The following is a 12,700-nucleotide window of genomic DNA, read 5'->3' on the forward strand; positions in this document are numbered from 1 at the left end:
GTTTACATTATAAAGTATAGGCTATATTATTGATTCATAGAATCTTATATAAAAGATAACAGAATATGAATCCAACAAAATTATTTACCATGGCCCCATTTTGTAGCACTATGAACAAGTTATAATTTGTATTCACTTATTTGACTGATAATGATCAAATAGTACATACGTCTTCTTGTCTCATTACATTAGTGCAATTATATTTAAAATAATCTCCCAATATGCAATTATTTATTTAAATATATTATATCTAATTTAATTTAAATATATTTAATATTCTAATTTATCATCGTATTTTTTAAAATAATTATTGAAAAAATGACATAAAATAATTTTGGATAATTTAAAAAATTACCATTGTTTTATATCGTTTAAATTATTGAGAGAATTATATTAAATTTTAATGAGTAATTTTGTATTTTTTTATACTAATATAGTAAGTAATGCGTGTATACTAATAAAAAATGGAGAATTTTTGCTATTATTACATTAAAATAATATAATTATATGAATAATATAAAATAAATATTAGTGTTTAAATATACGTATACGTGTACAATATAAATTATTAGAATATTGAAGGGTAATTTTTGAATTATTAGAATACGTATAAAATGGTGATACATATAAATAAATGTACATATTATTTTTAAGTTTATTATTTAGTTTAATGCATATTTTTATTTTCTTTTGAAATCAGTAATTTTAACTTTTATCTTTTTAACATGTTTGTTTTATTTTTATTTTTTTAATATTATATTGTTCTGGTATCAGAATCTAATATTTTTAAATTTTCAAATATTTTAAACACAACTATTTTATGTATATATAACTATATACATGGAATTTAAAGTATAATAATAGAATCAATTGTTAAAAATTTTACAGTACAATAACATATGCTCATAGATATTATAATACATTTGTACATGTATATTTTGTTCTAAACATATTTTTACAGTGTATTTAAACCAATAGCTCAAATTATTAAATGTGGATCAACAAAAATTCTTTTATTTTCCTTTTATATATATTTATATATATATATACTTCACATATAGATAAATACTTTACATCACAAAACAGTTTAACATATTAATAATTACATTAATAAAGTCATATATATATATTGGCATCAATGTGGACCCCAATTAATTTTTCAGTTCGTTTGATCAACTTATTCTCTCTTTATATATTGTTTGTTGTATAAAGTTGTTATATTTTAATATAAAAAGATTATAATACAATTGTTGTAACTCGATAGAAGAAAAATAAGAAAAAACCCATATGAGATGAGAAAAAATTAGACATTGATATTAATTTTTAACTAATTTATAAATATTTGAATTGATAAATTACAACAAATAGACGGACACAACTTTCTATATATATGTATGGCCATTATAGATGATAGGTATAATTTCTGTAGAGGAGGTTCTTATTATTTATTAATTTTATAAAATAATAAATAATTAAAATAAAATAAATATTAAATTTAATTAACAGGATTTTTGCGTGAAACAACAAGACAATAATATTTTAAACTTAATTTCAATATTTGATTAAAAAATAATTTATTTTCACGTTAAATGTCACTTTATATATTATTAAACAAATATTTAATTAACTAATATCATATATTATATTAAATTTAATAACACATGACAGATATATTAACACAAATTATTGGATATAGAGTGATCTTAAAAATGTTCAAAATTAAAAGAATCACAAGGAAAAAAAATTTTATAAAATTAATTCGAATGTATTCAGACATTTAATCTCTATCGAATTTAGGGCGCATGTTACTGATTACACTTCTTCATCTAAAACAAAAGAACACGTGGCTTCTACACACGCTTCTTCACAAGTTTGGAATTGGAGCGAAACATTTTCGCTTCTTCCCGCTCCCGTTTGTTTTGTTTTCCTGTCTTTTCAAATTTCGCTCCATGTTTTCTCGAGAAAAAGAGCAGGAGCGAGAAAGTGAATAGAGAAAACAAGGGCCTGGAAAAAGTGGAGATCGAAGACAGACGGCCAGAGAGACATGAGTACAGCCAGTGCAATTGGCAAAACGATTTGCTCGATCTGTTACGAAGATCTCAAGCCGATTGTCGAAGACCTCCAGTCAATCTCCATTTGCGGTCACGTGTTCCATGAACTATGGTCAGTACCGTTCCATAATTGCACAAGGAGATATTTGTATGCGTTCCTGCGTGTGATTGTGTGTTTAAAAGTTAACTGATATTCGATTAATAGGTTTTGTGCTTGAAACCCTAGTTTGCAGCAATGGTTCGAGTATTGTTCGAATTCGAAGAAGTGCAACTGTCCTGTGTGCAAGCAAAGCTGTTCGGCGAAAGATGCCGGCCGGCTTTATTTCCAGTCCGTGGGGGATCAGAGAGATTCGATCTTTTCGAAGTTTCTCGATCGAGAAGAGGATTCAGATGTGTTGAGAAGAGAAGTGAAGCGACTGGAAGTGAAGGCCTCGGGTCTCAGTTCCCATTTGGAGCGTTCAGAGAAGGAGCTCGAGGGTATCAACCAGGAGGTAATTAATTGATTCATAATCGGCTTTGGATACGAGAAAATGTAGGGAAGGAAAGAGACCGAAATGAGACGGCCATCACTGGTGACTTGTTATTCATGCATCTAGTTGTAGGGTCCAAACGCTAGGTAGTATTGCGTGGTTCGTTTTGCCGCTTAAGAGCTAAAGCGAGGGGAAATAAATCTCAATCAGGATTGGACTAGCTGGTGTGTTTTAATTGGGAGAAAATGATGATTAAGAAGTTTCCGGAGTTGGATCTAGGCAGGTTTCTTGTTTGCATGGAAAAGTTTCTGACCAGAATGATCGAATTGAAAATTTGTTCAATAGTTCTGGAAATGATTTCTTTAACGGTGGCTGCCATAGTTTAGACATTTGAGCTCGTGAATGTACTGTGATTCAAAATATGCATTAATGTATGTTTGAACTGATATTGCCGTTAATGTATCTTTGACTGCAAATGCGTATGAAATGGAGTTTTACGATCCTTTTCCCCTAGGAAAAGAAGTAAAAGAGTAAAATCTAAGGGAGGTTTTTCGTGTATCATATTTTTGCATAATTAAACATCACAAGTCCCTTTGCTAAATTGCCTTAAAAAGTACTTGCTGTATTCCTTTTCATATCAACTGCAGCTTTGGTTGTTGGAATTACATTCTGGAAATCATCCACTTGCACTCCAGCGTAACTCTTTTTTTAGTGCCTGGATCTTGGCTAAAACATAAGATAGAAAGATCTTAGAACATCTATGCATCTGTAAACTCTTCAATTTGGGGTTTATGTTAGTTAATTACTTAAATTTGCTTTAAAGTTTGGCCTATCTGACATGGTTCTTAAGGAAATTTTGTTTTAGCTGTCTCTCTGCAGGGACCAAGTTAAGAAGGAAGTGGCACAGAGGGATGAAGCCTTGAGAGAAAAAGCAGCCATTCATCAACTTCTCCAAATGAAATCGGAGGTTAACAATTTTCTGTATTATGATCGAGATATTTTTCCTCCTTGATGGCTTATTTTGCTAATCCATTTCAACAAAGTTGGTTATTTATTGCATAGGAGTTTGGTCAATTGACTTCAGAATGTTTAAGGTTGAAAGAAAGGAATATGGCCTTGGCCAAGGAGCTTGCAGCACTTAAATTGTGAGTGGTTTTGCTAAGGGATCAAGTAATTATTATTTAGCATTAATTCTTGTTCTGATCTGTCATAGCTAGTATGCTGACATGCTTTGATATCTAGAGTATCTGATTTGGAGATAGGGGAAGAGGAGGTTCTGAAGCTAGCATCCTTGGGCAATGGTGGAAAAAAAGAGGATACAATAGACACCCTGATAAAGTCCTTAGTCATCCGTAACAAGTGAGTGACTTTATTTTTTGTAAATCACTTTAGATGGGTGGAACCTATTCTTTTTGGATTATGTATAAATACTCTGTCCTTTACTGATTCTCATGCGTAGAATTCCTTTCCCAAAATTGATTCGAGGCTTCAAGATTTTACCATCTGAAAAACGAACTTGGTAATGTTAATCTTACTGGACATGGATGCAAATGGACCATAACGGTCAAACATTGGGCGTATGTCCCCATCCTCAATTGCCAGTACCTTTTGTTGTAAGTTGCAGGGTTCTTCCCTTGTTTGCTACATTAGGTTGCTTCTGTAGTTGTCATGGCTTCTCTTTAGCTAGTTTTTCAAAATTTTCTGTGATTAACTCCAGTTTATGGTGTGTTTATCTTCATATTTTTTAATTCTCATCTGTCATTAAGTGTTACTTGTTCTACATTTAATAATAGGAGTTACAAAGAATTGATGGCCAAATGCAACCTTCTTGGTAGAGGTGAAGCTCGTGCATCTCAGAAACTTGAGAAGGCTAAAGAAAAGATAGAGAAACTAAAGGTAAGTTAATTATGAATCTGTTTACTATATCTTATTTTGTGTATGATTCCTGAGTTTGCTCTGAATTCCTTTTTGTTATGTGGGCATCTTCAGAAATGTGTCAAAGAACTTGAGGCAGTTGTTGAAGCAAAAGACAATGAAGTTCTAAGAGCACTGAAAGCTTCAAAAAAAAGTAGGCAAAGAGAATATCTGAATTGCACCAATGAGAGTTCTACTTTATTTGCAAACTTTGATTCAGAAGATAAATTGAAACAACTTTTTGTACCTCTGAATGGTTTGGAAAGGACTAGAACCACCACTGATGATAAACCAGATTTCCAGAAAGGAAAAGGCACCATTGCCATTGATGAAATAGATTTAAGTCCCACAAAAGATCCAAATACTACGGTTCTTAATGAGAAGAGAAATTCACTGATTGTTGAGAACACTCCAAAAGGTTGTACAGCCTTTTGTGAAGTTCGAAATGCTGATTTAAAGGACAAATTTAGTGAGAAATTTGCTCAAGAGTCCTCTCATCCAATATTAGATGGAGTTTCTGAGATTAAAGCTGCAGTTCTGGGGCTGGCTAATGTCATTCTTCCTTTCAGTTCACAAACTGGAGCCAATAGTCAGGGCAATGCTCCTGCTAATCCTATGGACAATAATATGGTGTTCAACATCAGGAAAGAGTCTCCATCTTCAGTTCCAGTTTCCAAACCAGGTAACTCTTATGTAATAGTTTGGTATGATCTTGATGTGATGTTTGTCAGCAATGGTTTGTGCAATACTAAGTTAATTTATCCAGCCAACTGGTCCTGGTTGCCTTGAATAATTATTATTTGCAAAAATTGTTATCTAGATTCTAATGATGTCTTTAACTTACAAACATGCAGGGAACATTTGCTTTTCTGGTGGACTGCTAGGTCCTGACGGAACAAATCGGTATTTAGGAAAATGGTGCAAACGTGGCCAGAGCAAGGAATCTGTGGCTGTCCAAGGTTCTATTCCAAGAAGTGGTGATTTAATTGCTATTGGAGCTGATGGGAGAGGTGGTAGAATTAAAATCTTAAGACCTTCAAGTCAGGTTTCATTGGTTAGTAAATGTGCTTCGATAACTAATATCCTATGTAATCATTGGTTAGTAAATGTGCTTCTGTAACGAATATCCTATGTTGCCTAGAAGTAATTATCCAAAGTTAGTTTGCTTTTTGGTTTTTATATGTTTAAGAATTTATGCAACCTAGTACTTGCTTTGTTAGCTTGAGTTCGTAATTATTGCCTTCCACTCCTCACATTATGAAGCAACAAGTTCTTTGGACATTGTTTTAATTGGCAACATTATTATGTTGATAACTATTTGCATTTGCCTGAGAGTAGGATGTGGTGCTTTTTCTTTTGGTTAGTATTATTTCTTGATGGACCTAATCTTGATAATTACCGTGCATATTGCGGGCCATGTTACAAAGAGTCTTTCCTGTCCTTGGTGCAGGATGGAAAGGAGAATGTTTGTGCAAAGAGATTTAAATGTGGTTCCAGAACTAGCGGTTTGCAGTCTCAAGGATGCCTACAAATTGAACATTTTTTTGGGAAGGTTAATCAATAGCTAAATATTAAAAGTTCTGAGCATTGTAACTGACAAGTGTGGCCTTTTGCATCCCAGAAAAAGCAGTTGGTCTTTTCATAACAAGAGGAGAATGAATTAATCTTTATTTTGGCAAGCCACTTTATCCCTCTGTGGCAGTTTTTGTGGTCCACTATTTGTAGTGTTCCAAATGGAGAGGTTGCTGAAGTCCAGGATCTAATCAAGTCTTTGAGGCCTACCCTCTGTAACAAGTAGCAATATTGGAAGGGTGTACGGTAACACAAGAACTGGACGGGGTACTATTATTATGATTTCAATCCTTTTCAAATTAGCTTGAAACAGAAGTTATAGGGAGCATCATAGTTCTTAATTGCGCTACATGTATGGTATATGCTGTGTGTGTGTATATATATATATATGCATATATATTCTAATATAAATTGAAGGGTGTGCTTCCTGTTGCTGAGGAATGGAGGAAAGGAACTGGAAAAACATATAAACTGATGCATTGTTTCAGAGAACTAGACGTCAGTAAATTTATATATGTTTTTTCTCCTTTCCTTTAAATGCTAATATCCCATGAAATTTTTATTTTCTTTTTGGGTGCTTATTGCTACCATCATCCTGAAGACTCCAACATTCATTTATGCTTATAAATTCTTGATTCATGTTCGTGCAAAATGATGCAGAATAATGTCACTTCGCGTGGTGGTTTTCAAATGCCTTACAAGTCTACGACAGAGGTCACTGTGTGGACATACAGGAAGTTTCCTATGTCTTTAGATTCAAGGAAACATAAATGTAATGGCCAAGTAATTAATTATGTTTGGACAAGTAGATGAAAAGTATGATTTTATTTGTTAGTCTATTTTCTGGCCAGGAAATCTTGAAAGTTCTGGATACTAGATTTAAATTTTATTTTGGTCTTTTCCCGCAGTCTGAATCTTGGATTAATTGATACCCCAAACATAGGTCAGAAGAGAAACCAATATTTGGTCTGAAGGAGTGACAAAACTTTGAAAATGTAAAGATAACCGGGTACTGGAGAATGAACAAGTTGGTAATAATTGTTACTTCTAATAGGATTTGGAGAATCCCAGCAACTCAACTGGGTAAAAGAAAAGGCTTAGGTTGGATGTTAAGCTTAATGTGCATAATTGTTCTAATGTTGTTGCCCGGATTAGTTGGGTAAAAGAAAAGGCTTGGATTGGATGTTGAGCTTAATGTACATAATTCTTTTAATGTTGTTTCCCAGGTTTTCTCCCCCCAATTATTGTACTAGCAAACGCTAATTTCTGAATGGTTTATGGCCATGACCAGCCTTTTCCAGTCTTGGCTGTGGATTCACGTGAAACTTAATTTTGAATTTTTAGTTCAAAATTTGTCTACTTGAAACAGGGAAACTTTGGCAAATGTGGTCTGGGCTGTCGTGGATAAACTACAGCGTCAAATAAAGAGTAGCTGAGCCCATGTAGGTTTTTCTCGTGACGTTCACTGTTTTAATTCTTTGACAAGAAGCTCATTCAATAATTGATTATATGTTTTCGAAAAACGTGTTAATCTATTGACTTAGTTCTCATTCGTCTTCTAATAATAGCCATGGGGATATTGATTGAAAAAAATCTGTAGTTAAAAACCAAGTTTTTGTTATGTTTTGGCGACTTGCTAAATATAACAACAAAATGAGTAAAAATTACATTGATTAATTTCGTTAAACTACACTGTAATTAAATTATATAATGAAAGCAGGTGTTTGTGGAAGAGTGAAATTCAATGTTCAATTCTTCAATGACTATAACAAAATTTGTTGTGAAAGCCAACTATGATTCTGGTATATCCTTTTTTTTTTTCATTTTAATAATTTAATTGTTCAAGAAACAAATAGTAAAGTAGTATTAATGTAACGGTCTCAGAAATTAAAAAAATATATATAAATTTATTCTAAGTGCGGAAGCGAAATAAAATAGATTATGATTAATATCCCTTACACAATAATCAAAACGAATTAAGCGTATGAAAGAATAAACTAAGTATAGGAAATACTATGAATGAATACTATAAGGAAAACTAATAAATTCTTATGCTTCTACTCGCCATCTTCCTGCAGAACGGGCTCGGGAACCAAGTGCTCCTGATATGAAATGGTTAAGTAAAGAATGAACTACACTAACCCAGTAAAGATATCACACTATCTCACTGTCACAGAAATAAATGTTGGTAGAAAACAAAAACGACTAATGGAGCATAATTTATAACAAACTCATTTATCAATAATAAAAATCTTTACTGTCCACTTATCTCGATTCATGAAAATAACTTATGAGAAACCATAACATCATAAACATCATAAGATCATGCACACTCTGTAATATAACACATATCATACTTTTATATTTCAATCATCAGACAACAAATTTCCTCTTTTACCAGCCTACTAGTATCCATAGAGATTTATAGAGGGTCCCTACTACACGTGAACTATTTAGATTAATAACTTAATTCCAGGATCGTCCCCATACCCCGTCCGGTATGGGCGCCAAAACCATAAACCTCAATACCCCGTCCGGTATGAGGGTGAAACGGGCCGTCCCCATACCCCGTCTGGTATGGGCGCCAAAACACATAAAGTCTCCATACCCCATCCGATATGAGAGACCACGTTCCTGGTAGGGTTCCCTATGGACCCGATCCGTCCACCATTTCCTAAGATATCTAGTTAGGCTGTCGACATTATCTATTTATCGATTCACATGCTTTTTTTTATTTTTCTTAATCTCAATTATCCAATCAAACATAAATACGTAAATCAGTAATTGACACCAAATAAGGCAACACAACATCGGGTTCACAATAATTCAAACCATAATAAATGAAACTGTGATTCATGCATACGAAACCATAGAATAAATACATAAGGCACCATACTACATTCAAAACTGTAAAATAAATCAAACAACACCTAACCAAAAAATACATCAGATTCGGGCTCCATTAACAACCTTAATTAATTATACATAACTATTAATTCATAACATACCATTTTATCATTTATTAAGCTTTAATGCCGTAATAGAAAATATGGTGAGAGATCCTTACTTGTTTCGGAGTCTGAAATCGGGTTCTCACTGTGCCTACGGGCAGTCCCTAAATTCCCTGAATTTTTTTCCGAAAAGTGAAACACATTTCCGGTACCTGCACATGTCCCCAAAAAATCCCAAATCAGACCCAGGGCCTTTTCAGCCAATTTTGGAATTCCGGCACGGTGGCTCCGCCGTACTCCGGTGACGGCACCGCCGCCCACGGTGGCGATCCGCCTCGGGTTGGCCGTTTTCGGCCAAACTTGCATTGGTTCCTGTGATAAAACATCCCTAGGGCCCTCGGTGGGCCAAAAAATTCCAGAAAATCGAGACTTAGCGGCGGCGAAGCTCTCGGGTACGGCGGCTCCCCCGGCGGGAGTTGCGATTTGGTGTTTTGCTCTGGTCAACCTGTAGAGAAAAGGACGGTGGTCACAGTGGTATAAAAATTACATCGAACGAGAACCGGGAAGGGCCTCATTGGAGACAAAAATTGAGGAAACCTGCGGCGGTGCCGTTGGACTTCAGCGGTGTTTTTCGGCCAATCGGCTGGTGGTTTAGCTCTGATTTGGCCACGGGGAGGTTCAGCATCGAAAAACGAGTTAACTGGAGAAATTTTACCTCGTTTGGCGGCCGAAAAATCCTCCGGTGTGGCGGCGGATGGCGGCGGCTGGTTCCTCCGGTGGCTGGGTCGTCTTCTCCGGCAAGGGTTCTGGCGGCTAGGGTTTGGGGTTGGGTGTGGATGCGATTATTTATAACTTTTCCCTTTTAATCTGAGCCGTTCGATCGCGATTAAATTAGAAATAAATCTAGGTCGTCCATCACGATGTGATATGAGCCGTCCGTGTGTGATCAAATCTGGGCTGTCCGTGCACGCAGGAACGGATCTGGGTCGTCCGATTGCGCACACGCGGATTGCTCACGTGTCTCCGTCCCGCGTGGCTTCCCGCGTCAGCGTCCTTGCCACGCGGCGTGACCTGGTTGGCCGAGACTGCTGACGTGACACTATTTTTCTAAATTGCGTTTTGATTTCCAGTTTTCGATTTTCTTTTCAAAAATACCTCCATAATCTAAATTTTCACCCATTTTTTCCAAAATCAATTGCAATTAAATCCCAAAAATAATTTTACCCTATATTATTATTATTATTATTATTTATTTCTATTAAATTAAATTAAATTAAATTAAAACCTTATAAATTAACTATTAAAATAGAATAAAATTAAACAAAATTTTAATAAAAATTAAAATAAAATAAAAATAAAATAAAAAATAAAAAATAAAAAAAAGTAAAATAAAAATTTTGGGTGTTACAATTAAAATATGAGATTCCCGTTAAAATCATTTAATAACTTAGAATTCGAAGTTTTAGTCACTGATTATCTTAAATAAAAAAAAAGAAAAGTAAGATTTCTAAAAAGTTTATTTTAAATGTTTATAAAAGATTTTGGTACTTCACAACTTTATTACTATCTCATATTACTATTTCATTATTTGTTTTCTATTTAGGATTATTATAAAGAACAAAATGACATTTTTTTTTAATCATATTTAATTCAAATTATAAAACTATTAATTAAAATATAAATAAATATATAATTTAAAAAGATTTTATATAAATAAGTAATCTTCAAGTTTTTGAATGCTCTTAAATTAAAAAATATATAGTATCAAAAGTACCTTAAATTTTAAAATAGTACGGATACTTAAAGAAATCTATATATTAAATAGTGATTTAATTCCAAATATGATATTAGGAACTAGGGATGGTTGAGAGAAAGCTCACTTATTTCCACACTTGGAAAAGATTTATGGATAGACAACTAGTCTTGAAACTCATGGCAATCCAAGGACATGAGATGATTTTGAGACTCAACGATGATACATCATTAGTCTAGTGATAACAATAAGAATTAGGGATCACATTAGAATCTTAGAATGATTTTAAAATTCTGATTATTTTTAAATTTTGAGTTTATTATCGAAATTAAAGAATTTATTTGTGACATTTTAATTTTTAATTAATCTTTCGAGTTTGAGGTAATTGTGATATTTAAGATTAATTTAGAAACTCGTGAATATTTAGTAACGAAGATAATTTAGAGACTTCAAGCTGGCCTAGGAGTTAAGTACAGTATAAGAAAATAGATGTTAGCACTGTGAACTTATAAGTGATTGAAAGACTCAATCATAAAGTTACTTTTGAGATCATAAGCAAGTTTGATGACTTATGATTAGGCGAGACTCAATGGGTTATTCAAAAACTATAATAATTGTTAATTTGAAAACGATTTTGGTAGTTAAAGTAGTTAAATTATTTGAGAATAGTGTCAAAAATTGAGGATAATTTAGGAACCATAATATATTCTTTAGACAGAAGAGCAATAAGATATTTTTGGTTTGAGAAGTAAGACAACAAGGAATATATGTATATTCTTTTAAGATTTTCAATAATGTGACTAGATTTTTTTAAGAATATGTTAAATATATAAATAAAATTAGTTTTAAGCGTTTAAGTTTTATTTTTCTTCTTTCTAACTACAAAGTTTTTTTGAAATGAGACATGTAACTCAAACTTTAGTCATCAACTTTATAATAAATTTTATGTTAGTATACTTGGTTGAATAAATAAAAAAAAGCTATGAAATGGAGAGGAATGAAGGGGTAAAATGCTAGAATTTATCCATTACTTTTTTTTTTTTTTTTTTCTAAATTACGAATTCTTAATGAAGGGATAGAAAATCTTTTTGCTTTTTTCATCCTTTGGTTTCTCCATATTCAACATTATCCCGCATATGTTATGCTTGGCGGTAAATATGGTGGTTTAAATAAAGTGATAGTTAGAAAAATTATAGTTGTGCGAGAGGTAAGTTGAATAATATCTTCAACAAAGTAAATAATGTTTTAGAATTTTATAAAATTGTATACAAATTGATATGGTAGATTGTGTGAAATAAAAAATTAATTAGGTATATTTCCATTTAATTTGCCAGTAAAAGCTTGTAATTATTTCATTAACAAAATTCTTTAAGATAAAAATTACTAAAAATTTATGTTGTATTATCTCATAAATTTGAATATTGACTTAAAATGAGTTTAAGTAAATTTAAAATTATTTAAGATATTTAGTTTATACTTTATGAAATTCTTTGGAAGATTTAGTCATACTTACGTGTTTATAAATGCCAAATTAGTATAAACTTTTGAACTAGTGTATTCCATTTTAATTCCACTTTTCCAAAGTAATATTTATTCACAGACAAAATCCAGCACATGTGTCTGCTTACAAATATATTTGTACCACGTGTCTCATCTCTAGCAATTGAGAAAATCTTTGATGCAATGGAAGACAACCAGACACACTGGTCGAAGCGGACACCTAGGGAAATCTTTGTTAAGGTGGCAACCAAAGTCAAAACAGCCACCGATTTAGTTGACTAATGCCTCTATGGGCACAATCTATTGGGTGGATAAATCGTTGACTGAAATTACCACGTGTGACAGCTTGCTGACATGTCAATCTCTATCTTATTATTCTCTTTTTGAATTTCTAATATTGTAAATACAAGTAACATTTTTTATTGGCTCAACTTTCAAAATAAATATTCAACAAGAAAAATTTGGCAAATTACAAAAAAAAGCAAAATA

At 32.7% G+C, this 12,700-nt stretch overlaps 1 protein-coding gene across 2 annotated transcripts; it reads left to right on the forward strand.

Annotated features, from left to right (window-relative positions):
• The first annotated feature begins 1,858 nt into the window (after positions 1 to 1,858).
• On the forward strand, positions 1,859 to 6,914 carry LOC110807104 (RING/U-box superfamily protein). Of its 2 annotated transcripts, XR_002538399.2 has the most exons (10): positions 1,859 to 2,163; positions 2,278 to 2,542; positions 3,387 to 3,488; positions 3,584 to 3,666; positions 3,764 to 3,880; positions 4,315 to 4,417; positions 4,511 to 5,117; positions 5,290 to 5,489; positions 5,886 to 6,274; positions 6,668 to 6,914. XR_002538399.2 is itself a non-coding variant. In XM_022032129.2 (9 exons), the coding sequence occupies exons 1-9, from the start codon at positions 2,045 to 2,047 to the stop codon at positions 5,997 to 5,999; spliced, it is 1,710 nt and encodes a 569-aa protein (XP_021887821.1). In that variant the 5' UTR covers positions 1,859 to 2,044; the 3' UTR covers positions 6,000 to 6,574. The 2 variants fall into 2 exon arrangements, 1 of the variants encoding a protein (XP_021887821.1); XM_022032129.2 differs by lacking the exon at positions 6,668 to 6,914 and having other exon boundaries at positions 5,886 to 6,574.
• The last annotated feature ends 5,786 nt before the right edge of the window (positions 6,915 to 12,700 follow it).

The sequence above is a fragment of the Carica papaya genome, chromosome 5 (genome assembly GCF_054855325.1).
Source record: "Carica papaya isolate Zhongbai chromosome 5, ASM5485532v1, whole genome shotgun sequence".
NCBI classification, from domain to species: domain Eukaryota; kingdom Viridiplantae; phylum Streptophyta; class Magnoliopsida; order Brassicales; family Caricaceae; genus Carica; species Carica papaya.